The sequence below is a fragment of the Epinephelus fuscoguttatus genome, linkage group LG9, assembly GCF_011397635.1.
Source record: "Epinephelus fuscoguttatus linkage group LG9, E.fuscoguttatus.final_Chr_v1".
Taxonomy (NCBI): Eukaryota; Metazoa; Chordata; class Actinopteri; order Perciformes; family Serranidae; genus Epinephelus; species Epinephelus fuscoguttatus.
Window position 1 is genome coordinate 32,166,130 of NC_064760.1, and position 27,722 is coordinate 32,193,851.

At 40.9% G+C, this 27,722-nt stretch overlaps 1 protein-coding gene across 1 annotated transcript; it reads left to right on the forward strand.

Annotated features, from left to right (window-relative positions):
• The first annotated feature begins 180 nt into the window (after positions 1-180).
• On the forward strand, positions 181-27,333 carry stag2b (stromal antigen 2b). The gene is made up of 34 exons (XM_049585622.1): positions 181-382; positions 2,452-2,579; positions 2,665-2,746; positions 2,933-3,076; positions 3,203-3,299; positions 3,484-3,560; positions 3,756-3,960; positions 4,891-5,042; positions 6,115-6,188; positions 6,310-6,433; positions 7,244-7,342; positions 7,505-7,584; positions 7,775-7,882; positions 8,685-8,796; positions 8,914-9,031; positions 9,145-9,248; positions 10,376-10,468; positions 10,582-10,671; positions 10,844-11,047; positions 11,587-11,657; positions 11,807-11,894; positions 11,991-12,071; positions 12,199-12,291; positions 13,399-13,573; positions 13,724-13,863; positions 15,301-15,402; positions 15,534-15,682; positions 17,101-17,229; positions 17,461-17,687; positions 20,120-20,339; positions 21,289-21,396; positions 21,488-21,614; positions 23,450-23,527; positions 25,433-27,333. Exons 2-34 carry the CDS (start codon positions 2,536-2,538, stop codon positions 25,454-25,456), a joined length of 3,819 nt encoding a protein of 1,272 aa, XP_049441579.1. The 5' UTR covers positions 181-382; positions 2,452-2,535; the 3' UTR covers positions 25,457-27,333.
• The last annotated feature ends 389 nt before the right edge of the window (positions 27,334-27,722 follow it).

Genomic DNA, 27,722 nt, shown 5'->3' on the forward strand with positions numbered 1-27,722 from the left:
TATATAGTGACAGATTTTCTTTACTTAATTGTGTTTCTCCAGGCGTTTCCCACGGCAGCTTGGAGGAGAAGTCAGGACACATAGTACAGAACGTCAGTCTTCAGATGTAGTATCTATCAGTGACCGCTAGATGTCAGCTCAGTGTAGTGTATCTAATGCGGGTATTGTGGCCGCTAGGTGGTAGCTCTGCACCAGGATTTCCTCCTCCCAGGTCGTCGAAACAACAAACCGAACTACGGAGCAAGCGGGGTGAGAGAACGTCCGAAACCGCCTCTGACCGCGACTTTTAAACTCTTTTTACAGAATTGTAGCGGGATTCAGACGGAGGGCGCACACGAATAGTAAAAGTTACGGTTCTGCCGGGACTACATTTCACAACAAGGTAAGTTAGCTGTAAAATGGCGGAGAGCTATCTGGAAGTTAGTTGATTTGTATTTTGCTAGCCGTCTCGCTAGCCATGCTAGCTCTAGATGAGCCCAGAGCGCGGATGTCTGCCTGAACCAAGTCGCTCCGCTAGCTCGCGGTATATGGCTACTTCGGTTGTTAGCAAGCTAATGAACTGGATTTCGGGCTCACTTACGCGGAATATTTAGTTCGTAGCCAAAAGAAGCGTTTTGTTGTTTCAAGCAACTTAGTTGCACTTTATATATTTGTAAACAAAGTGATTGTTGCTTATGCAATACGGTACTGGAACTCCCGAGGCAAGATGGAGGACGCAAGGACGTGATGTTTTTTTAGGTAACGTTAGCACTAGCTGTTAGCATAGCTCACCAGTGGTAGTTAATATCAGCTCCTCAATCGCAACGTATCTGCTCATTGCCATTTGCTTTATCTTAGAGTCAACACTGAACACAACTGGTGTGTAGACAGAAGGCAGTTATTGTCCTCGGAAACACCAGGGACAAGCGTTATTGTGTACTAGCCAATATTAGCATGCGCTAGTACAGTAGGGCTTGCGTTGTTTTGTTATTATGGTCCAACAACGATAGCGCTAATAAACGCGGGTACGTCCTCGATATCTACCGAAAATGCACGGTGCAAGTCTGTCGCCATTCCTGCTCGGCAAATCACAGTTTGTTCGCACGGAGTAGTGCATGCTTACTGGATCAAATTTCAACTAGCTGACGCTGGGGAAAAGACGCCAAAAACCCCTCGCTTACTCGCGTTAGCTTGTGGCGCTAGCACTAGCAGCGCACCGGTGTCAATTTTGACAGGAGCCGACGAAGAGCGTGGCCGCGTCGGCGTTGTTGGAGGGAACTGAGTCGGTAGCTTCTGGCGTGGTTGACTCGCAACAATCCACACTGTTGGGATTCACAATTTCGTTTCATGTAGGATCGTCTAGTCTCGACTTGCAGCGCTGAGTTTATGAGGTACACTGACCGATTTGGCGCCACTTTTTCAGTCTACACCCATAGAATCCCGTCGTCTTGTTATGCAGTAACGTTATTCCCTCACTATCAAGGAAATAGATGCGTTAACACGTTTTTAATTCAGTAAATACTTAAGTTAAGTTAATAGTCACAAAGTTGTAACTACCTTATACACGGTGCTGAGGTTGCACGGCTCTATGTTGACGGTGTGGGGAATTTTACGTCGATCATTGTATATTCATAACATTTATGCTGGGTAAGATCCCCCAGTGTGACATATGTGGACCATCATGTGCAGCATACTGTGAAAGAATACCGTGAATAATGTTACGATCCGAGAACAAATTAAAATTTCATTGGAAGTTTACTCACAACTACAGCTATTGTAATTCAAGAGTAAGAATGACACACTTCCATGTCATTACTGTGTGTACTGGGGCAGAGAGGCGCACATATTGCAGCCAGAGTGGGTATATGATGGGTGGAGTTGAAGTTTACCTTTTCATGACTGATCAGTTGTCCCTGGAGTGCTTTTATTGCTTTCCCTGACTCCTAAAGAGGTATTTACATTTGTTTCCGAAATATAAAATGCACAAAAATCCTTCTCTAGAAAGTTACCTCTGTTCTCCCCTTTGATGTATGTGCTTCTAATTTACACTTCTCAGCCATGCAATAGTTTTCTGTGGCCTGCAGTATCTTGTTGATGTTGATACTGTGTTTTGATTGGTTGAGATATGTATGGGGCGGATAGGGCAGTGCCATATTTGGCCATTAAGGAAGACACTCCAGTGTTCCTTGCATGACGTCGGTAAACCAAGGGGAGCAGAGAAAGGGAGGGAGCCAATGGCTAGACAGCTGAGCGTGACAGGAGCATTAGTGTCCGCCTACTGTTACCATGTGAAACCGTTTTTTTTTTCCCTCTGAACAGCATCAAAGAAACATTTGCTCACTACTGAGGATGTGATTTCTGTGAACATGCACATGCTTGATTTTGGCCTTTGTGGCATTTATTGCCTGTGCTGTGTTGAAATGGGAAACAAGTGTGCATGTACCTCCCTAAATTACTCGTGTCACATTCTAGGTCGAATGCAACCTCTCCTATCTGGTATTTTCTGAGGATCTCAAGCCAGTCATAAGTTGAAGTTATCCAGAAGATGTTACAGAAATGATAGCAGCACCAGAAATACCATCAGAGTACTCCTATACTCAGTAAGTGCTTGCCTCCACCTTCAATTTGCTTTTAAAGTTAAGGTTGATATGAGTTTTCAATCTAATATTTTCTTGTGTCTAACAGGGATACAGACACCCGATTCTCTTCAGACACAGACTTCTCTGAGGATCTCGATGGAAGGAGTGCAGCCTCAGCTAAAGGAAAGGTATAGAAAGCACAAATGGCTCTCTGCCCTTGCCCTAGATCAGGACACCCTGGTCAAATAACACAGTATTGCATCAATTTGTCATGGATATTTGTGACAAGTGGGTAAAATTAGCTTTATCTTCTCGTAATTTCTGCAATTGTTCTCACCCTTATTAATTCCTTATGGTTTTGTGTTCTTTTCCAGGGTGGAAAGAAGGGGAAGAAGGCAGCAGGGGAGAAAGGCAAAGGAGGGAAGGGAGCAGGCCGGATAAATGGCCACCATCAGGAAAATGGCATGGAAAACATGATGCTGTTTGAGGTGGTGAAGCTGGGCAGGAGTGCAATGCAGGTATGAATGGAAAGATATTTGAGATTGCCACACTATATAAATCTTGTTCTTCGGTCACATGAAGAAACTAATGTTTTTTGATTGATTTCTGATTTTTAATTTTTGTCTATCCCTGTTTTCCTGCAGTCTGTCGTTGATGACTGGATTGAGTCTTACAAACATGACAGAGATGTTGCGCTACTAGATCTCATCAATTTCTTCATTCAGTGCTCAGGATGTAAAGGTATGTGTGTGTCTGTTCAAGTTGTCCTATTTCATGTTTAGCCCTTTTCGGACTTTGAGGAAAACATTTTAAACTTTATGTCTTATACAACCACTCAGACACATCTGGTACTGTCATCTCGCTGAGTTGGTTTACCTGACTGTTCAGTAAATTGTCTTCTGTCTAACCTCTTGTGTTTTATCAGGTGTGGTCAGTGGAGAAATGTTCCGCAACATGCAGAACTCTGAGATCATCCGACGAATGACGGAGGAATTTGATGAGGTAACTTCACTTATTCCAGTATAATCCTTACCATATTTACCACAAACACAAAGATTAAATATCAAATGTATGAATTATTTTATTTGCAGTAGACAGTAAATAAAATAAATTTGCTGCCTTTTTGCAGGATAGAGATTTCAAACTTGTGTTTTGTCACTGCATTTATTGACGTTCATCCCTCTGTGGCCTTTGTAGGACAGTGGTGACTACCCTCTAACCATAGCAGGGCCCCAGTGGAAAAAGTTCAAATCAAGCTTTTGTGAATTCATTGCGGTGCTAGTGCGCCAGTGTCAATACAGTATCATCTATGATGAGTACATGATGGACACAGTCATCTCCCTTCTCACCGGACTATCGGACTCTCAAGTCCGAGCCTTCAGACACACCTCAACACTGGCAGGTAAAGTGAAGTGTGTGTGTGTGTGTGTGTGTGTGTGTGCGTGCGTGCGCGCGCGCAAGGATAGAATGAATATAACTACTGATACAGCCACTAAACACTCATGGCCCACACAAACACACACACAGGTGTTTCCCTTATTTTGTCTAACTAGACCTACACCTTTATCATTTGCTGTACTTGTGTACAAAACACAATCTGCGTAGGTGGATTTATCTGCTGAAATGTAGTGCCAGATGCACCCAGTGGGAGCTATACATGTGCTCTACAGCAGCCAGAGGCATGCTGAACATATGGACAATATCATTTTTTTTTGCAGACACATTATACATTTTGTTAGAATAATTGAGCTGGTGGCTGTTAAAAACACAAGATATTCATGTATTCTGTCCAAGAAACCATCTTCGTCCTTACCTGTCAGTGTACAACTGTAACATGCTTTTGTTGTGTTTATGTTCTGGTGTTGGCATCCAGGTTGGAGTAGGTCAGTTGCTGCAGAGCTATTTTAGATTGTCTACTCTGTAATGATGATTTCTTACTGTGCTTGAGGCAGTGTAAAGTGTACACTGGATGCAGCTAAAAGCAGAACAGTTTGTTTTGTTATGTTTATGGTGTTTGTTTACCTTGTATTATTTACAACACAGTCCTATCAAAGGTCATAATAGTTGAAGGAGGATAACAAAGAAAGAAACATATTTTAGATAGTCATTTCTTATTTCCTAGATTTTCTCTGCCTTTAAAGACAGCTTGGTTACCTACAGATAACATTTTATCCAGGGGTTGGTTCATGCAAATCCGTGTCACTATAAACAAACACAAAGTGTCAGGTCAGGTAAACTCACACCCTTGGTGTAGTAAGCCAAATATTTGGTACTACATGAAAGAATTTAGTGTGGATTCTTCTGATTTCTTGGTCACTTGTGTGTTTGGCAGCCATGAAGCTGATGACAGCCCTGGTGAATGTAGCTCTGAACCTGAGCATCAACATGGACAACACCCAGCGCCAGTATGAGGCAGAGAGGAATAAGATGGTGGCCAAAAGGGCTAACGACAGGCTGGAGCTGCTTCTGCAGAAACGCAAAGAGGTAAGGGTGGCCACATGACAATGTGTTTTAAAATACCCTTTTCCTAAGCACATACCTTATGTATTTAGACATACACACTGAGATGATTCACATTCTAACTGGATCAGCATATGCTGGCCAGGTGCAGTGGTTTAGTGGTAACTTTGGCAGAAAGTCACAACAGCAGACTCCGTATGGCGTGTGCAGTCACTGTGATGTGTATGCACTGCTCTTTGTTTATGTAATATAAATGCCAGTACAAAGTTGTGGGAAACGATGGATCTCACTGTTACTAGTTTTACAGCTGAGAGGTTTTTCCTCCACTGCTGGATACAGAGCGTCAGAAATAACCCTTCTAAATGCACCCTCCCTCCCCCCTTTTCTGTCAGACAAAGTAACCTGCAAGCAGGACAGTGTTCATTGACTGCAGGTCTATAATTGTGGGCAGAATTAAATGTCAGCAGTCATTGTCAATTTACAAAAACCTTAAAAATGTTATGCACAATATAAATCTCTGTCATAGATCATTGAGTGATAATCTGGCAGCTTTTCATTTTGAACTCTATTCATAAAAATAATTTGAGCCAGAATTCAGTGAGAACTACAACTGACATCAAAACTGGTAAAAATTTAAACATGGCCCAGCATGCAGGTTACATCTTCCCATGGCATTTTATTAGACAAATCAGAAAAGACACCTCCACGCAGCCCCCATGCAACCACGCTAACCAGTCAGGGTAATTTTTTGAAGAACAAAGAATTGTGAATTACTCTAACCCGTGAACATAAATCAGTTCCATTTTTAGAACTGCAACACTTCTCTAGGTGATGGCCCCACAGTGACTGCGTTAGTGCTGAGTGTTATTCAGCTAGAAATGTCCATTTATTAGGTTATATAACAGCAGGTCCCACTGGGCATCCATCTGTTAGTTCACTGTGCAGCCACACCACAGCATGACAGCACGGTGGGCTGTCACATATGTCTTATGTTAACAATGCCTTCTGGTCACCTTACTGTAGCATTCTAGTCAGTAAGACTTTATGTTCGACCAAATGAATTTGCTCACATGCTCTGTTCTGCTCTTACTTTCAGCTTCAAGAAAATCAGGACGAGATTGAAAATATGATGAATGCAATATTCAAAGGAGTGTTTGTCCACCGATATCGGTACGGCTTTACGTGATGCAAATTATTGTGACAAGATTTTGACTTTGATTCTGGTTGTTCATGCTGTGTTAGAAAACTTCTCGTACTCTGTTTAACAAATCATTACGTAATGTTTTCACAGTGATTCGATAGCAGAAATCAGGGCAATCTGTATAGAAGAGATTGGAGTGTGGATGAAACTCTATAGTGATGCCTTCCTCAACGACAGCTATCTGAAGTATGTGGGATGGACAATGCATGACAAGGTGGGTAACAGCAAGAATTCTGAAATAAAAGTTGGGATCTTGCAGTGTACTGCTCTGGAAGGGTCAGCAACAAAACGTCTTTTAGCCACCTAAAAAAGTCCCACCTATAAACAGAAGTTACACATTAACACAAACTAACTAACTAACTGATCAAGGCAGCTGTAGACCAGCAGCTCCTGTATTTAGCGAGCTAAAATTACAGTTTTGTTAATGGAATTTGGTGGCTTTGATGAGAGCATAGATGGGGAGCTAAAGCCGTTAACTTCTCTGTCAGAGAGGGCTGTCTGGTGGCAACGTAAAGCGTTGAAAAAATTCTAAATACAGTGCACACTTCAACTGATAAAAGTTTTTAAGGTTGGATTTGTTTAAGGTGACAAAAATAGGTTGTGCAGCTACCCCTGTCCAAATCTGTACATTGCTTAGCTTCCCAGACAGTGCTCCTGCCTGCTTCTCCAAATAGGGGCCATACAAACTGCCATCTACTGGTGTTAATACACTCATTATGGATAAGTACCTTATGCAATAAGTGAAAACACCTGTGTGGGTTTGCAGGTCTGTTCAAGGTACAGTCAGTGACTTAATTGTGAACTAAGCATAGCCGCACAAATTCAGAACAGGACTGAAACCTGCTGTTACTTGAGCATAGATGTACAGGTCTAAAAGGCAATCAAAAATAGAAACAAGCGTGTGTTAATTATTCAGGTTTTCCAGTGTTTAAGGTTGATTTTATTTCAGCTGTTTTTTGTAAACACAGGAGAGAACACGCAAAATGCACCACATGAATGACTGTTGTCTGATTCTCTATTCCAGCAAGGAGAGGTACGTCTGAAGTGTCTGACAGCTCTGCAGGGTCTCTACTACAACAGAGAACTCAATGCAAGACTGGAACTCTTCACCAGTCGCTTCAAGGTCAGCACCACCTGCTGGACAATTTCAACACAACAGCTCCAACTTTATTGTACATACAGCAACAGACACTGGCCTGTGCTCTGTGGAGTTTTGCGATTGAACTGACAGACTTTCAAATGAAGCCAAATAACTAATAAATCTGTCACCTCTTTTTTTGCATAGGACCGTATTGTCTCCATGACTCTTGACAAAGAGTACGATGTTGCAGTACAAGCAATTAAGCTTCTCACTCTAGTCTTGAAGTAAGTGCTTGTGTGATTGACTGTGTTTCATTAGTAATGTTGTGTTCTCAACTTCCACGTTTTGTCTATTAATGGGGGGTGGTCTGCTTGTGAACTGCATGCTCTTGCACACACTATGTTTCATACATGTGTGCTACTGACAACTACTTTGGAACTTGAGTTGACTGTCTTTTTGTGTGTGTCTCTACAGTAGTACGGATGAGGTGTTGACCCCTGAGGACTGTGAGAGTGTCTATCACTTGGTCTACTCAGCACACAGGCCCGTCGCCATTGCAGCTGGAGAATTCCTCTTTAAGAAGTATGTCAGACATAATTCAAACTTATCAATGAACAGGATTCAAATCCCTGTTTGTCACTGAATATAGAATGAGTTCAGGAAACCTAATGTAGAGGCAGATTTACCACATTTCAGTGGGAATTTAAAGAGTAACTTCACTTCTGAAAATCTAGTCTTTGCTGACCTCCAGTGGTTGAACTTTTCACCTTGCTGCAGTGAAATAGAGGTGGACTCCAGGACCTAGTGACATCCCTGTTGGGTGTAGTTACAGGTTCAGTGGAGCACACATACTTGTCAGTGATGCAGGTTGTGGTCAGAGGTAAAACTTTGAACCCGCAAGGGCTGCAGGCTTCTCCAAAAACAAAATAAAAACACTCCATAGATATACAAAATGAATCCCCCTCAATCATAACTTCTTACACACTAGAGATGTGTGACAGTGTATGCATCTGCAGAGACTTTGCCCTCAGCCTGTATTTTCTTACTTTCTTTTTATTTTGCTGTGTCTGTGACGTTCCTGGGCACAGCGCGCAGGTGAGGTCAGAACTTTATTAAAAGGTAGTGACCAGATGCCAGACCTTAAGCAGCATGCATCCAAGAAGAGGCTACATGAGGCGAAACATGTTGATGCTGTGTACAAATAGCTGACAATCCTGAACAGTGTACCTTGAAGATACTCCGTAAATTCCAATTGTCAGCATTGTTTGGTTGCTCACTGATTGCTTTTATTTTACAAGTCAGTCACCAGCTTAGTTTAGGAGTTGGTGGATTATGTGGGTGTTGCTTTTGTGTAATACCTAACTAATGATTCATATTTTCAAAGATTGTTCAGCCAGCGAGAACCAGAGGAGGAGGGTGCCCCCAAGAGGAGAGGCAGACAAAGCCCCAACGCCAACCTCATTAAGACCACTGTCTTCTTCTTCCTGGAGAGTGAGGTAAATCATCAGGCTATTTTCCTTTACTGTCACACATAGGCTATAGTTGGTCTTGTTGACTGTATATTAGTAATTGATCAAAGTGTCCCTAAATTATGTGAACATTTCTCTCTTTAGCTCCATGAGCATGCAGCCTACCTAGTGGACTCTCTCTGGGAATGTGGTGCAGAGCTACTGAAGGACTGGGAGTGTATGATCAGCTTACTGCTAGATGACCCATTGCCAGGAGAGGAATGTATGGCACTTTTTTCTTTTTCTTTTTCTTTTTTTTTTGCAATCCTGCATTGCTGTATGGTTCAGAGCACAAATACAATAGAGATCATGCTGATTCCTTTGTGTTTTATGCAGCTCTCACAGACAGACAAGAGACAGCCTTGATTGAAATCATGCTGTGCACTGTACGCCAGGCTTCTGAATGCCACCCACCTGTTGGAAGAGGCACAGGGAAGAGGGTAAGAGCGGCTAACACATTTTAAAAGATCATTCAGTTTTTTTCTAAGGCAGGCCTGGCTGTCCTGGGATTGTCATGATGACAATTGTGTTGCACATCGATCAGTTACTTAACTTTAGAGCTGGGTCAGTGCACACTGAGCCCAAAGACACTTCAAACATGTCCTTTTTAACTCCACTTGCTGTGTTCACGTCTTGAAATAACTGTGATCCATCCATTATAAATGCTAGTAGTGTATTTGATAGTTTGTCAACCTTTGCTTTCTTCTTTGCTTTGTCTGACAGCTGTGTGTAAGACATTGTGAAGATAAAGGGATTGTTTTCTACGCATGGCTGGTCGTATTTGTGGGAGTGTATTAGAGAAATAAGTTTGATGTTTGGATTTGGTTGATATTGGTGAATGGACTGCAATGTTTTGTGCTTGTATTGAAACACTTGGGGAATTTACGATGTCAGGTTTGAGATAGCAGAACCTGCAAAACATTTCCATGTAGTTTGCTGGTTATTACCAATAGAAGGTTGACATGTAGCTATTTCCCGTCTGGACTGTTGCATTTATCAAATCTGACATTTAAGTGTAGTAGTGCAGAATAGACACTTTATCTTACTGGATTGAACTGCAGGAACTTGCTTTACTCGGTAAATGTGTATTTGAAATCAGGTTTTCTTTTAAATAACAAGGCAAGTTTGAAGTTTGGTGGCATGGCAGTGCTGTGGTTAGTATTGTTGCCTCACAGCAAGAGGCTTCCTGGTTCGAATCAGGGGTTGGGGAGCCCTTATGTTAGGAGTTTGTATGTTCCCTCCGTGTCAGTGTGGGTTTTCTCCAGTGCTCCCGTTTTCTTCTATGTATGCTAGGTTAATTGGTGACTCTAAATGGTCCGTAGGTGTGAATGTGAGCATGAATAATTGTCTGTCTCTATGTGCCAGCCCACCTGCGGTGTCTAACAGGATAAGCGGTCACAGAAAATGAATGAATTAAGTTTGAATGATGCTTAAAGACTGGTTCTTGGTTTTACACAGTAAAGCTAGTGGATGGGTAAGCATAACAGAGTAAAATGTAGACCTTTTGCATATATGAATGTTAAATAGTTGTGAAGATAAGTATCTAACTTGCTTCTTCTGTGACCAGGTGATGACTGCTAAAGAGAAGAAGACTCAGCTGGATGACAGGACCAGAATGACAGAGCTGTTTGCTGTGGCTTTGCCCCCTCTACTGGCCAAGGTTTGTTATATCCATTTTATGTTCTCAACAAGCACTCCTCTGAGTGGCTGCTAACTTCATGTGTATTTATCACTACGAACATACCCTTATGTTGAATGTTTTTTGCTCTACAGTACGCTGTGGATTCAGAGAAGGTGACTAACTTGTTGCAGCTGCCTCAGTTCTTTGACTTGGAAATTTATACCACAGGACGTCTAGAGAAGGTAAGAAACTTGTGGTACACAACACAAGTCAAATAAGGAAATATTGATTAGTTTTAAGATGAAGTAGTTTGTCTTCCTTATTGACTGCTCTCAAACTTGATGTCTCTCTCTCTCTCTCTCTCTCTCTCTCTCTCTCTCTCTCTATTTATCTATCTCTCTATCTCTATCCCAGCACCTGGAATCCCTGCTGCGTCAAATCAGGGAAATTGTGGAGAAGCACACAGACACTGAAGTTTTGGAGGCCTGCTCCAAAACTTACCATGCCCTCTGCAATGAGGAATTCACAATCTTTAACAGGGTGGACATTGCCCGCTCCCAGCTGCTGGATGAGCTGGTGGACAAGTTCAACAGGCTACTGGAGGATTTTCTACAAGAGGTAGGAGTGACAGGATACGCTTATCGACACTCTTAAACATGCATGTTGTTTATATGTATTGATGTTTTGGTAAAGTGAGCTTAATCCCATTACACTCTAATACTTTACCACTTAATATTATCACTGCCATGTTTCTGAGGCCTTTTTTGTGGCTTGTATAAGCACTCAAATTGTCACTTTAAATTCAAACTTCAGTGCACCTGCAAATATGACTTCAAGTTTCAAACTATGAAGAATTAATATAATTTCCAAAGTTGATCATCAGTTGATGCATTGTCTCTTAAGTGTCTCTATTTGGCTATATTTTTCTGAATAAGCAGAAGCAACATTCATTGTCAGGGATGACATACTGTAAATGTGAAACAGTTTGAGTAAACCTTTCCAAATTCTCTGTGAAGAAGCTCATCAGATTTATTTCAATTTTATCTGAGAATCTGAAACTTGCATTTGAATCCGTTCGAGATGGCTGAGTGTTTATCAGATGAATAAACGTCTCGTCTCCATAAAATTTAATACCATTGCAAAATGTCTCTTTCCAGGGTGAAGATGCAGATGAAGATGATGCTTATCAGGTTTTGTCAACTCTAAAGAGGATCACAGCTTTTCACAAGTATGAAATTTATTCTTTCTGGAGTACCTGCTACCTCAAACATGTCCCCCTTTCACGTTTCCTGTGCGCTCTATAGTTAGAACAATAGTTTACCTGTCATTCTGTGTTGATGTGTCTGATACTGACTGAGACTCTCAAATCTGTTGCAGTGCACATGACCTGTCGGGGTGGGACCTGTTTACCAGCAACTTCAAGCTTCTCAACACAGGCATCGAGAATGGAGACATGCCAGAGCAGGTTATTAAATACACACAAGTGAAATTATATGATACAACAAATTGTCAACTTTTGTGAGTAGTAATGAATGTTAACCCATCTTCTTCTGGTGAGCAGATCGTCATCCACTCGCTGCAGTGTACCCACTATGTGATCCTGTGGCACCTCGCCAAGATATCTGAGGGCAGCTCCAGGAAGGTGAGGTCTCCTGAAGTCAAATTCGTTGTCCACGTCTTTTTTTTTTTTTTTTTTTTTTTAAGAAAATTGGATTGTTCTTATTGTAATGTTAAAAAAAAACCCACCTGTTTTGTTTTTTTCTAAACAGGATGACATGGTGACACTGAGGAAGCAGATGAGGGCATTCTGTATGATGTGTCAGCGCTACCTCACCAATGTCAACACAGCCGTCAAAGAACAGGTGACAGACACATGCACAATAAATCGACATGAGTGGCACCAGTAGTATTAAAGTTTGCTTGAAGGCCCAGACACACCAAATTGGCATGAAAAAGCTAGCAACAGTAAAGGCTTACTGTTGCTTGCATAGCCTCACATTGCCTTTGTCTGGGCAAGAAAGTTGTACTTGAACACACCACATAGACGACAGCCAACTAGCACGTTCGTTCCTGCACCTGTGTGAGAGGATATAACTCTCCATGCCAGTGAGTTGCGGTAGTCTGTATTTGTCATTCAAAAAAGGAAACCAGAAGACCTAGGACTGCAGATATAAAAGAACGTAATGATACATTTTTATGCCATTCTTGCTCAGCACAGTTGTTCTTTTGTTGTGAAAGTATTAGTGTTTTGGAACGATCAGATAAGATGAAAATGAAAAATGAGAAAAGCCCTCTTGTGTGCCCTTTTGCCTTTGGTTGTTTGCATTCTTTCCTCTCTACCGTTTCTCTTGTCGTGCACTGATTAGCTTAAGCAGAACAGCCAATCTGAGTGATTTCTCTCACACGTTGGCTCCACCGCCAATTCTTCATGCCCAATCAGCCAAAAAGCTAGTGCCGACAGTTTGGGACACATTGCAAAAACTAGGGCCACAGATGCTCACCAACGACCCAAAGGCGGATAATTGACCGTTGGGCTGGTGTATCAGGGCTTTTAAGCAAAGCAAGAGAAGGACATTTAGTATAAAATGGAGATCATCAACAATTGGGCAAGGTGATAAAATCTTTTAACTCATCAGAGGTGGTTTAGCTGCCATTCATTGTATCTACAGTGGATGTTTTGACCACGCAGTGCTAGTAAGAAGGGTAGCATTGCATGAACAAGTGACTTCAATACATACCCTTGATGCCTTGTTCACATGTGATGAAAAGGTCTTTGATAAAACTCGGCACAAAGCAATCTGTGCCTCACAACTGATGGAAGATTTTCACGATTCGATAATGTACCCTGCAGAATTATATTCCGAAACCTTGTTTAAAACCTCATTATCAAGGAGTCCTTTTGTGTTGGACTTATGCACACTGAGTTTGAACTTTTTGTCCTTTCGTCCCCTCTCTCCTTCTTTCCACAGGCATTCACCATCCTGTGTGATCTCCTGCTCATCTTCAGCCACCAGATGGTGTCCGGAGGCAGGGAACACCTGGAGCCTCTGGTCTATTCCCCAGAGGACTCGCTGCAGTCTGAACTGCTCTCCTTCATCTTGAACCATGTCTTCATAGACCAGGACGATGACACAAATAGCACAGGTACAAATGCAAATGTTCTGTTCTAGCAGCTCATTTACTTTCTGCTCTGCTCCAATAGGCAAGGAGAGCAGAAAGTAAAGGGACATTTTTTTCAAATTGGCCAATGTGCAGCTTTTGGAACTGCTTCCTTTTCCTCCCCAATTATCTCAGATGGGCAACAGGACGATGAGGCAGTAAAGATTGAAGCTCTGCACAAGAGGAGAAACCTCCTTGCTGCCTACTGTAAGCTGATCATCTACTGTGTGGTAGAAATGAGGACTGGAGCCGACATCTTTAAACAGTACATGAGGGTAAGTTCAACCTTTATCATTTGAACAGTGCTGTTGTACAATATAGCCATCAAGTGAGCATCTTTGGATATTACTGCTGTTGCAGGAATTTATGCATTTTGTCTTACGGGTGTTTAAATCAGTAGTTGATTTGAGATGTTATATGCCCATTTAGCACAATCAATTTGAGAAGAAGCTGCCACCCCCTTCTTTTTTGCTTGCCGTAGAATGGGGGGGAAAAAACATAAATAATTGTAATTAATTGCAAACAGTTAAGTGTACTTTAAATTGACTACACTCATACACATAAAACACAGCTAACCAACAACAACATTTAAGAATAGTATAAAATTCGGCTCAAGTATAATTGTCGAGTTCATAAACAAAACAGTAGTTTTTTGCATCATTAGTAGTTTAAGCATTTTTACGCTGCATAAATTAGCCCAGCTAACAGACTTTTCCTCCAATCACAGCCTAAGAAATCACATGTTTTATTTATACTTTCTCTCACTGGAAAGTCACTGCATCATCTGACAGAGCAGCACAGTTAGATTTCAGCAGTCATGGATGTTTTTTCATTCTGACATTGTTGAAACAGAGCCGCTAATATTGCCGTAGTGAGAGACTAGAGTGAGATGCCCGGTCAGGTTTGTTGTGTTTCCTGAGTATTTTATCTTGTACCAGCATTGGTTGCGTGTAGTACGTGTTTAACTGTTGGCCCATCTTTTCTACAAAATCCAAAACATTTCCACACTGCTGGTTTATTCCTGAAAGGGGGAGTAAATATCCTCATCATCTGTTTCTTGGCTGCTTGGGAATAGCCCCGTCTCCACCAAACACTTTTTGTATGGTACCTTTGGAACCAAAGGTAAACCTTCTGACATGGTACCTAGACCCTAGGTCTGTTTGGCGTTTCCCCACAGACATTTCTCTTAAATTTGGGTGGGGTTAATGTCATTCACAGCTCTATCCAGCACTCGCTGTATTTCCTCCCCAGCAATGACACAAAGGGAAGTCTGCACCTTTATCGCCCACAGAATGGGGTTGCACGCCGACATTTTCCAAACAAAAAAGAACAGGCTGGAGTGACAGTCTCTCTTGATTGGATATTTGAAAATAGTGAGGTTGTGCATTTGGTCCCTCTCAGGCAAGTGCAGGGGTTTAGTCGGGCCCACAGGAACAACACTGCGCAATGTGGTTTTTTTTCTCTAAGTGAGGATTAAAATATATGCAGTTTACATAATCTTGTTGAAATAATATATATTTTTAAACCCTTGAAGGTCCACTCATTACTAAGCGTTTATGTCATCCATGCTGTAAAGATACTCAATCGTTGATCATTGAGTCAATATTGTGATCCAGAAATGGGTCGTTACAACCCTACTTACCACTAAGCAGTCAGCTCATGTATACAGAGATTATTCTTCATGTGCCAATATGTTTTGTCCTTCTTTACAGTATTACAATGATTATGGTGACATCATCAAGGAGACTATGAGTAAGACTCGGCAAATCGACAAGATTCAATGTGCCAAGACACTCATCCTCAGTCTGCAGCAGGTTAGTTTACACACTTGTGCTTACTCATTAATTCAGTCAGTAATGCTTATTGTAAAAATGAGCTTTTGTTCATTTGTCCCATTTTTAGAAGAGATTATTCACCTAATGTTTCACAAATCTCTTCACTCTAGCTGTTCAATGAAATGCTGTCTGAACTGGGTCATGGGTTCGATCGCTCCTCCTCTTCATTCTGTGGGATCAAAGAGCTGGCCCGTCGTTTTTCTCTAACCTTCGGCCTTGACCAAGTCAAAACCAGGGATGCTATCGCTATGCTGCACAAGTAAGGCTTCATTCTGCTCTTGTTACATTGCATGCCTCTCCTTACATTTTTGGCATTGCATCCAGGAACTGTCATATATGACAAATGACTCCTTGAATACTGTGTTTCCTCTAGCTGTGTTATTGTTTTTCTCTGGATTTTTGAGAGGCTTAAGTAATAAAATGTTGCAGTTTTGCCTATTCCCATGCACTTACGTGTTTTTCTAAGTATAAAAACATCAGGCCGCTCAGACACACATTAGAGAATCAGTGCTGTAAAAACATAACTGGTTTGCTGCTTACTCCCATGTAAGAGACCCACGCATTAATCCAAACAGCTGCACAAGGTGTCTCGGGTGCTCTTAGGCAGCAAAATGTGTGCTCCTAAATTTGTAACAACATTAATTCCTGTTGCTACATCCTCATGTATTTCCCAACAGCAGCGCGTATAAACATTAACTGGTGCGCTGATAAATTAAGAAACTTTTTTAAATGAAGCATGTTGTTTCTTCTCAGCAGTAGTAGAGAATTTATTGTATAAATGCACACAATCCCCCAATTGTGCAAATATCCCACTCCCATCACAATGGTTTTGCTTCTCTCATGTGGATTATTATATTATAATCTCAGTCAGGTTCCAGGAAATCCGATGTATGCACATTTGCTATGCTTGCTTGAGTGTCCCCTACACTTGTGCAACATATGGGTGCACTATGTAATGGGATATGCCAGATGTGCGACAGGCGTTTAAGTAATGACAGACAGGCTAAAGATTCAGCTTTGTTTTCCGTCTAGTATTTAGAATGTTATTAACTTACTTCAAATAACTTTCAAAGGGATGTAGCACAACATTAAATTACAGGACAGTGTTACATGACTACTGGGAGTGGTCAAGTGGACAGTGGAACAGACAGTGATGCAGGGTATGCACATGGATGCAACAGAATTTTAGAGGTTGATGCAAAATGCTTAAAATCAGTAGGATTTATTCAGAAGGAAGTGAGGATTGAATATATTGATGTGTGTAGTAGTGCACTCAGATTTTGAACACCCTTGGTTTTGGAGACTTGGGGTTTCATTGTAAGAGTTAACATGCTTTCCTGCCCTGCTGAAAAACACATGCTAAGGGAGAGTCTGTTTGACAAATAGTCAAATTAAAAGTCCTCTAGTATTTGTGCAAAGCCATACCCGAGAGAAGTTTCCATTAAATGAAACAGTTATAAGTGGTTAAGCCAGGCATGCTGGTGTCTAGAGGTTTAAAACAGACTACATTACCGGTGTCTCTGGTTTGAATGAATAAATACATGTCTTTCCTCATCAAATTTTACATTGGTTAAACCTTAGTTTTTGTGAATTTAACTACACGGCTTGCAGCAAGTCGCTCTCTTTTCTCTGCTCACATTGTGTTGTTCTTCCTCTCTGTCTCTGCGCATTTCTTAGGGATGGTATCGAGTTTGCATTTAAGGATCCTAGTCCCCAGGGAGAAGGAGGCCCTCCCCTTAACCTGGCTTTCTTGGACATCCTCAGCGAGTTTTCCTCCAAGCTTATGAGACAAGACAAGAGGACTGTGTAAGTTTTTTTTTTTTTCTTTCTTTCTTTCTATGGAGCTGACGGGTGGGAGACTTGAGTGTAACAGGTGTTTCTGACAACTGGTGCAACTGGTGTCTCTGATGCGTGGTTGATGTGAGGCTTTTTTTTTTTTTTTTTTAAACCCTCCAGTTGGAATGCGCACCTGGTTGTGTGTAAAAAAAATGCACAAGTTTGTTCATCTTGTCTGTGTGACCTCCTGCTTCTCCTCAGCCACATGTACCTGGAGCGCTTCATGACGTTCCAGATGGCACTGCAGCGAGAGGACTGCTGGCTCCCCCTCATCTCCTACAGGAACTCCCTGCAGGCTGGCGGTGATGACGATACCATGTCGGTGATGAGTGGCTACTCCAGCAGAGGCTCCTCCATCCGCTCCAAGAAGACCAAGCCTCCTGCTGCTACAGCGGGAACTTCGGCAGCCAAGAGGAAGCTGCCAGAAGGTATTGCACACTAAGGAATCGACAAACTCATTAAAATGGGGTCAATTTGTTTTGCTCACTTCAGAGAAAAACAGGCATCCACTTAAGTTTAGTACGGTGCAGTTCAGTCAGCACAGACAGCTGCATAGCTTTGTAGCTTTGTAACAGAACACCTGCATTTTTCTATTATTGACTATGAATCAATCAATTACAGTAGTAGAGAGTACAGTTTAGAGGTCAGCTGATATAATATTTTGGAACAGGAAAAAGACGACTAATCGACTGATATTACCATCCCGTGGAAAATGTCAAACACTGTTGGAAATGAACAGTCTTTGACTTTATTAGAGACTGGATAACTGTTGAACTGAATATAGAAATTAAATTAATAAATTCCTAAATAAATATATAATCTGGAAGTAAACATTTAACAGATTTTTAAAAAATCCAGGTTGGATTGATTTTTATTTCTTGAGTTATTACTTTACCACTTTTCCTCAAATCAACCTGACATCCTCAGGTACGCAGTTACATCATCTTGACTTCCTGTGTGCAGCCACAGTGCAATGGTGATCAGAGATGGGCAGTATTTCAGTTACTTCTATTTGAAATATATATTTCAGTTACTTTTGAGTATTTTATCTCTGGCATTTGACAGGGCTGAAAAAATATAATTTAAAACAAGATACTTCAGAGTGGAGTCCTTTTGTATTTTCAAAATACTTTCTTAATGATTCATAAAGCATAAGAAAAAAAGATTAGGTGAAAATCTACTATATGGCTGGATGGAGGGCTTAAATTTGAAACAGGAAGTGGCAGCATTCACTTAGTCATGTACTCATCAGGCCCCCCAGGAGGTGCATCAGGCTTTGAAGCCAATTATTGTTGTGGACTAACGGTGGAATTATGACTCACAGGTCCATTACACGGTGCCGTGGAGCCTAAAAAGACTTTTTCCCATAGACTTACATTGGGAAGGAGATGTCTGTAAATCATTGGGTTCATTTTTTGTGTGTGTCACAAACACAGCAAAATGAATTGTCCCATTATCAGGATTTAAACCATTCAGTCAGATAACATTTGGAAAGTCTAGAAGAACCAAAAGATTAAATAATTTTATCCCCATTCAGTTTGACAGAGTGCTAAGCCGGAAGTAGCCGGCTCGGCCAGCTGAAGTCTCTAGTGCGCTTGCCCAACGATGCAGAAGGAGCGCCGATCATCCAGGTTATTTCATACAGTGGAAATAGAGCTTTTTTGGCTTCATGCCCTGTGTGTATCCAGGTCACTGGATACAGTTGCTATAGCGCTGGACCCACTGTTGCTGTCCAGCCACAAAATCCATGTAAATCCATGTCAAAATGAGGAGCAATACGCTTAGACACAGTCACACAGCAGAAGGGACCTGCCTTTTCTGTAGCTGTACCCACTGATCAGCTCCTTTTTGCTTAACCCTCCCCTCTTCAGCTTCAGGTGGTAATGTGAGTCCCCGTGTAATTAGTGAAGGCTGTGAATCCATCGGCCACTATTGGAGTCAAGTTCCACCGATAATGATAGTTTGTAAACGTCCTTAACAGAAAATATTGGCCACCCTGAAAATAGGTCTTCATGAGAGCCACATACATACATTATAGCCCAGCACAGAAATGGTGTTACAAAAGCAGAGCTGGAGCTCAGATTAACCCAAATGCGTTCCTACTGGCCTGGCTCAGCCAGCCGAGTTGATGGGCGAGGAGATTAAACAGCAGATGGTGGGAGAGAGTCAGAAGAGTCAAAGTGCTGCTTACCAATCACACACGTCTCTGTGTTTGCTGAAGACCTGCTCATGACTAAGAATGTGTCTTGAATATTAACTGTAAAAGATGATTCTGTTTACAAGGTATCAAAATGCAGCACCGCATTAGGACAACAGCTGTTTATTAGTTGGCTCACCTCAAACTGAGATTATAATAGGGTCAAAGTCAAACTGGTGTTCTCATGAGTTACCTGTTATTTCCTTGCATCCTGACTTTAGTAGGGTTGTGACCCCTTTTCTTAGTTGCCTTAGTTTTGGATTTCACTGTCAGGATTATTTCTCGCACGCTCCTCATAACTGTGAATCCTAATCTCCACCCTCTGTGTAAGGGCAGATCTGTGGGTACAATGAGTGCACGCTCATGTACACCAAGTACTGTACTCCACTTGCTTGTGAATTTCCAAATTTTGAATGTATAAAAACTATGGAAAGCTTTTGTGTTAGTGTAAAAATATTCTTTGGTTTTGTGAAAGTACCGAGTCACAGTCCAACATTTTCTCACACTTGGTTTTGAAACACAGCATTGTTTATAGTTACGGGACCTGGCAGGAAATTTGATAACTTGGATGAAATGCTGCACTCTCAAAACCAGTGTAATAATAAAACAAGCATGAGCATGTCTGTTGGAAGAGTGTCTAACGCTTCGGACTTTCCGTTACAGAGGAGAGCAGCAGCAGCGAGGTGTGGCAGCAGAGCATGCAGACCCCAGTCATGTTGCCGTCCCCCCACCTCACCTCCACTGCCATGCGAGACCCTAAGAGGGGCCGTGATGACAGCTTCATGGGGGTCTACCCCCTCCCCCACGACCAGCAGCAGCCCCACCAACACCCACAGCACCATCAACAGACGCCTCAGCACCACCAGACACCCATGGATTACAAGTATGTGTGCCTCACTGTTGCATTCCTGAGGTATAAGGATGCAGCCAGCTCACAGTTAGTTTCAGTGAATACAAGATACTTTTTGCAGAGTTTAAATGAAAACAGCTTCAGTCTAGAAGATCGAAGTCCTTTTTTTTAAGTTTCACTATTTCTTTATGTGATGTGTGAAACAAAGAAACACCTTAGTTGTCCTCCAGACTGCAAAAAAACAAATCTCTTCAGATAAACGTTTCACATAAAAGTTGTTGGAACCATCAACAGTTGAGATTTACGTCACCAGTGTTCACTCTTGCTTTTAATTTACGTAGCCTTTAGAAGAACAAGTTCCTTAAGGAGCATAATTAATATAAATAAATCAATCAGTCTTTCAGCTCCACAGTGCACACCATCAAACTTTTTATTGAATACGGTGCCATGGCATATTGTCACACTTGTAAATTCCACAGTGCAGCATTAACTTGCCTCCTCCTTATTTGCTGTGTTGCCCCGGCATTTCAGAAACCGTTTGATGGTCATTTTCTTTTAGTTAATTATCTGTTATTTCCTTATATCCTAATGCATGCCGCCGTAATATTTTATAAATGTGTCTAGGCCCATATCCAGGCCCATCATTCAGTTCAGTGGATCACTTATTCTCTGAGAATGGGATCAGAGGACCGCAGCATGAGCCAAAATACATTAGGACAGGGTTCAATGAAATTTCCCATTTGCGTGCTATTAATTTTGAGGGTAAATGGTTGCAAAATGCATGTACTTAACAGCCTGCCAAGTGTTGGCCTCACTGGGACAGTGACTGATTTGTTTATTTATCCAACCCGACTATTCATAGGCGCCAGGCCAGTGGGCCATCCATATAGTTGTATCTGATATTCTTGTGGTATATCTCGTTAAATCACAGAAGACATGTGAATTAAAAACATTGCTAATTAGTGTGCCCTTGTGCATTCAGCTCCCAAGTGACGTGGATGCTGGCTCAGAGACAGCAAGAGGAGGCACGCCAGCAGCAGGAAAGAGCCATGAACTACGCCAAGCTCAGGACCAATCTGCAGCATGCTATGTAAGACACACATACACACAGTTACACATGGAGTCGTCAGTGAAAATCTCATTAGAAGTATGTTTCCATAATTGTGTAATGGTTTTTGCAGTCGTCGCGGCACTGGGCTTATGGAGGAGGATGAAGAGCCGATTGTGGAGGATGTGATGATGTCATCTGAGGGTCGCATGGATGACCTCAATGAAGGCATGGACTTTGACACCATGGACATTGATCTGGTAAGATGCACATTTAACTGAATGAAGTTTGTACTTTTGATTTTTAAGTTGGATTTTGCATATAGTTCACATACAAAATAAAGGGCTATCCTAGGGCTTTTCAGATCTCGCACCAATCATCATGTGGTTTTCATTCTTGAATGTTGTGACACAAAGGTCCCATATAACAGACCCACTAAAACCCTTAAAATTTACCTCATGACTAATGGCATTTATAATTTCGTCGATACTAATTGTGATCATTTAACAAGTTTTATGTGCTGTAATTGATTGATTACATCTTCTTGTATTTTGTTGCTCCTTCCAGACTTGTCATTGAGTAATCAGTCTGTCTCAGAAGATTAAATTACACAACAAACAAGCATTTTTACATCTTTTTATGCACCTAGTAAAATTGCCATTAGGAGGCAACATTAGTCGCTGTTGTTTCTACAAATAAAACATCTGGTCTTAGGACATTGAGGCCAGATGTTACATCTGGAGACTCACGGTGGTCTAATTATTTTACAGTGGCAATACTGGATTACAATATCAAGCAGCAAGAAATGGTTGCTTAAAATCTAATTTAATACTGAGATATTTAGAGGACAGCAATTTAAAAACCTCAAAACTCTGATTCATCCACAAAGCTCTCAAAAAAGCCCTGAAATTCTCAGTAAGCCTCGTTAGTTCATGACATGCTATCCCCGGCGCCAGCTAAGAACAAGCTGCCCAGAGATTCTGCCTGCGTGTCAGGCGGTCAGCAGCACAATCTTGAGTTCATGTGAAAGCACACAAAAACCTTTACTGCCTTAGAAACCAGCGTGGTGGAGATTTGACTGTGAAAACACATTTAATGTGATGTTCTGTTTGTATCATCTATTTTTTTATCCTTTCTTATTTGACTTGGATTTAAGACCACCAACCAAGTCATTTGTTATCAATGTTAGTGTAAGCAGATCAAAACTAATCAATTTGAGCATCCCTAGCAAAATACAGCCCTTCTTTTTCCTTTTTTTTATGGCCAAATACTTCCCAGAATTTGTAAACCCAGTCACAGTTTTTCCATTCACTTTGATTTTTATTAGAGCTTAACTCAACAAGTTAGCTTTTTCATGACTAAGACCACAAAAATGTCCTGATTTCATTACATTCTGGTTACTGGTTTCGCATGCATACTCTGCCTGCATGAGGAATAACCAGCCAGTTATTCTAAGAAAAGACTGATTTGTTAAGCATGCAAAAATCAATAACAGCCACTTGAGTTGCATGTAACATCAAAATGAGCAAAGACAAAAGAGATGATCAAAAAGGATTGTTTGCTGTGGGGAAGGATACATCTGGTTTTTGGTTTTTAAAAAGATGATGAAAGCCTCTGTCGACAGTGCCTCGCAACTGTCTGTACAGCACAAGGCAACATGACTAATTTATTTGACCATTTACCCCAGCACCACAGAACCATGTATGATGAGTGTAAAGCCAGAACTAAATTCTATCCCAGACAAATGTCTATTTTGGACGCTTACGCTAGTGCTGTATTCTATGAGAAAGGCTTCAAATGTCAAGTTGAATCAACCAGAAAATTGAACAACTGCCCTAGTTTCTCTAAATTCACTCCATTCGTTGTGTGCGTGATAAATACTTTCCAAATTGAGCTGTAGGAGTTGCTGTAAATACCTGCTCAAATTATATCCCCTCTTTTTTGATATTGGACATTTTTTCCCCCAGTATCATTCAGCCCTCGTTTTTAGTACAGGCAAAGATGGTTCAAATATACATTGGTTATCTGCCAGAGCAGCTGTTAGAGCAGGAGAAGTTGGTTAAGTATCTGCTCTAAACACGTCTTTCTCTTCCAGCCACCCTCTAAGAACCGTCGTGAAAGGTCTGAGCTCAAGCCAGACTACTTTGATCCTGCTTCTATCATGGATGAATCGGTAAGGAGCATCTACACTCTATCACTTATAGTCACCTTGTTTGCCAACTACATTTAGGCTGATGGCGCACAACACATTTATTCTTAGACTGCTGTAATATGCAGTATATATTGCTGTAAACACAGCGTACCCCCCGGGGACTGCAGGTGTGTTTGCGTAATGGGCAGCTGGAGAAGCTTTTGAGGCACAGCGAAAGCTGACACAACTTGTGATTTCCTCAAAGTAAACTGAGTTGCACTAAAATTAGCATAACTCTATGGAAGTAAATCAAGAATAGACAGCTTGCAACCAGTCACATTACATGGACCACTTGCAAGCATGCTGTATTTGGGGCGCTGAATGAGTCTGTGCGAAACATTCAGACAAGTCCAGCTGACCAGCCTGCATGCTCTGCAGCCAAATACAACATTTCTTATTGATTCTAAAACCACCATTTTTTTCCTCCTCTGTAAACACGCCAAAATGTATTTATTTTAGTATGGACTGTCAGCCTTAAATTCTTGTTTGAACGTGTCCCAACCTTAAGAAACCCTGGGGATTTGCTTTAGGGCTTGTTCTTACACTGGGCTTTGAAATGTAGGGCTCCTCAAACGCTGCCTCAGTATAGAGCACTGGAAAATGTGTGGGTGTTTCATGTCAACTTTGAATAATTTCATTGTCACAAAAAAAAATATCACAGCAAAAAACTGTTTTCGCCATACACGTAGCGTCTTGTTCTATTAATCTTTTCCTAAGCGAAGAAACAACATGCAGCACACTTTGCTGCTCAGCTTTTTGGCACTCGACACAACCTGCTCAAAACAAGTCTGCCTCAGATCCATTTTTTCCGCTCTGAATTATTTCCACACAAAATAAGAAATGATGTGGCTGTAGAGGAGATTCTATTGTAACAGCAGACAGAAAGTCAAATGCACTCAATGCAGTGTGATATCAAAAAATGCTGAAAACACCCAGCAATTGTTACACCACCTTTTTACTGTGAGCTGGCAATGGTCAAAGCGTTGTCACATTTTATTTGATGTCTGACTTTAGACAATGAGGAAAAAGGATTTGTTGGACTGCATTTTAATTTTTAATTGTACTGTTTTTGAACTGCTGTAATGATGGAACATTTTAGGTGACTAAAACTGCCTGAAAAATGCGAGGTTGGGCACTAGGTGCTACACTTATACCTGTTCTGTGCCAACTTTCAAGGGTGCGTTAGAAGCTCCTAAGCGCTATATCATAGCCTGCTTACCAGAAATCATGAGTTTGGAGCTGATCTTCTTCCAGCTGTTAAAGTCAGTATTTCACCTAAAATGTCCGTGGGACAGGTGTAAAGCTCTCGGAAGCCCTGCGCTTAAGTAATTAACTTCTCCTCTTTGAATATCATGAACTGATACTTACAGAAGAAAGGGAAGATATCTATCAGCTGTGATTAGTTGCTCCGCTTCGCATGACATGCGGTGCTGCATTCCAAAAGTTGAATTTTGTGTATCTCAGGGCGCAGCTGTCCTACTATGACAAACACTTTGGAAAGCTTGCGTGCCATGATGGCGTCGCTCATGTCCTTGAGCCCGCCTTCCACACGGCTAAAAGACACAGCATGTGTACAGGCCCTAAGAAGAGCTCCAACTGTTTGTTTTAGTATTAATCTGACTATGGTGCACCCTTTTAACATCAAAGATGACTTCAGTAACTTGTATCTCAATAATTTGCAGTAGCAAATAGTTGGCAATGTAATAAATTGTTATATACTTAGATCATTATTCATGTAGTTTTCATACTATACATAGTCTGAGGCAAGGGAGGGTAATTATATGTTGTCATTTTAATAGCAGCTTGTCATATGCCCACCATTTTCTTCCATATGAGTTTTTTTTAACTTGTTATTAATGCTCAATTTTCTTTTTTGTTTTCCTCCAGGTCCTTGGGGTGTCCATGTTTTAAGCTAATATCCAGATGATTTTGACGCTGGGACAACAGAAGAGGCGCTTTGTATTTAAAGAGAATTTTAGATGCGGAAACAGAAGTGTTTTCTGTAAGAAAAAGCAAAAAACAAAACAAAAAAATCTGGCTTGTACTCCACGTGGACCAATGACAACCCACACTCAGTGTTGCTTGCTCAGAGAGGACATTGTTTCAAATATTTACTTTTATAATCTTGGGTAAGCTCTTCCTGTTCCGAAATAGTGTAACAGGCCACTTCCAAACCTATTAGAGATGAGACATGTCTGAAGAAAAATCCATAATAGCTTTTTTCCTCTTTCCTTTTTTTTTTCTTTTTCTTTTTCTTTTTCTTTTTTTAACGGGGATGAATTGGTGTGTTTAACTTAAGATACTTTTTTTTTTGTTTATGTCTAACCCTTTTTACAATTGTAGTAAGTTACCAGGTGTGAAGTAGTAATTTATAAACAGACTGTAGTAGCTTGCTTGTACTGTGTTAGCCAAGTGGATGGAGGTCTTTATGTTTCTGTGCTCTTTTTGTTTTTTCTCCTCCCTCTCTTTTAAGTTTCTTTTCCCTGTTGTTGGGCCTGATTGGAGGTCCTGATAACCACTGGTGGTTAAGATGGTGAGGTGTCACGTAGAATCAGTCATGATCCCTTTATGCTGTGAAGATTTCCAGAGTCCACTGAACGCTCCACATGTTAAGCAGTAAGTCCTAGAGCTTACCCCAAGATTTGGACCACTCCTTAACTTCCATCTACTAGAGAAATGTGTCCCCCACCCCAACCCACCACCCAGCGTGAGCAGATATTTTCTCCCAGTAGTGCCACTGTGTGGGCTCTGGCAGACAGCAGCTCGGTCAAAGAATTACACATCGTTTTCTCTTAAAATCCAGCAGCATAATGTTGAAATGGGTATCTCTACATTTTAAATAAAAGTTATATATGAATCGGTGCTGATTTTATATATGTGCTTTTGGTTTTCTTATTTTCAACCTTCAGTCACAAAGTTTGAGAAATGTAAGTAAAACTAAAAAAATGAAAGCATGTGAAGCCATGCATCAAGGAAGATTTTTAAATTTGTATTTTTATGTTTTTTTGTTTGTTTTTTTTTTCTTTTTGTCTTGATAATGTCTTCGGGTTTCTACCTTTTTTCCTACATGTAAATTAGTTTGGATAAAACTAATGAAAGACTTGTGAAATTCAGCTTTAAGGTTTTCTCAACATAAAAAGTCCTGTCACAAAATACTTAAAGATTTCAAATGTTCAAAGTGAAAGGTAGTCATTCAGACAATACTGAAGATGAAAGTTATTCAGCAGCGCTGTGGCAGCTAGACAAAGCTTAGATTTTGACATATATTTGTCACACACAAGTTTTAATGAAATGTTTTGTCTACTGAGGTTTTTATTTTGTAGTCATTCCATGCTTAAGCCTTAAACATGCTTGTGAAGGTCACCTTCTCTCACAGTAATCTTCCATGTCAGAGGATCAGTCATGTTTAAAGGTGGATAATTGGCTTCTTAGAACATGAAACATGAGGTGGTCAGATGTAATGTGATAAAGTAGATGAACAGCCTATATGTGTTTTGCCTAATTATTTTATGTAAGTAAAAAAAGAAAATTCTTTTAAGGAAGAAGTACTGTTTATTGTTTGTTACTTACCACTACATTGGTATAAATTCTTATTAGATCATGTGTATATATACAAAATTTAATTTTTTTTCCCTTCCTTTTGGCCATCTCTGTGTGTGTTTTTTTTTCTGCACTCTTGCCTACACTCTAAGTTGTTGTCTATTATCCCATCCTCTTTCAGTCACTCTGTTTTCTGATTTGTACTTGTCTGGAGACAGTAACTTTTGAATAAAAATCAACACATTTCATCTGTGGCACTTTTTACTTTTGACCACAATGAACTTACCACCACAAACACTTGGGTTTATCAGATCCAGGCTGCACAGTACACCTCTTGTCTTGGCTTTTCTTTTTGCACATTTATACAATTTGGGGTAAAATCTAGCTTACCTGTCACTTCACTTTAAAGTTATTCACTTTATTAGCACAAGGGGGCAGTGTAGTCCAAGATGGACATCTGATCTCCCCACAATGGCAGTGGTATAACTGGGGAGCATATCTATGTTCCCAGGGTCCTACGTTCCCCAGCTCAGTATCCTCATACAAAACGAAGAAGACCTTTCAAACGGTTTTATGTTCTCAGTGATGTTTTTGCCTTTAGGTCAAATGTTCAGTGTATGTTTCCCCAGTAGAAGTC

Coding starts and splice junctions, on each gene's coding strand:
- stag2b (XM_049585622.1), top strand. CDS start 2,536: ATGATAGCAGCACCAGAAATACCATCAGAGTACTCCTATACTCA. Junction 2,580..2,664: donor TCAGAGTACTCCTATACTCA/GTAAGTGCTTGC, acceptor TGTGTCTAACAG/GGATACAGACACCCGATTCT. Junction 11,895..11,990: donor ATGGAGACATGCCAGAGCAG/GTTATTAAATAC, acceptor TCTGGTGAGCAG/ATCGTCATCCACTCGCTGCA.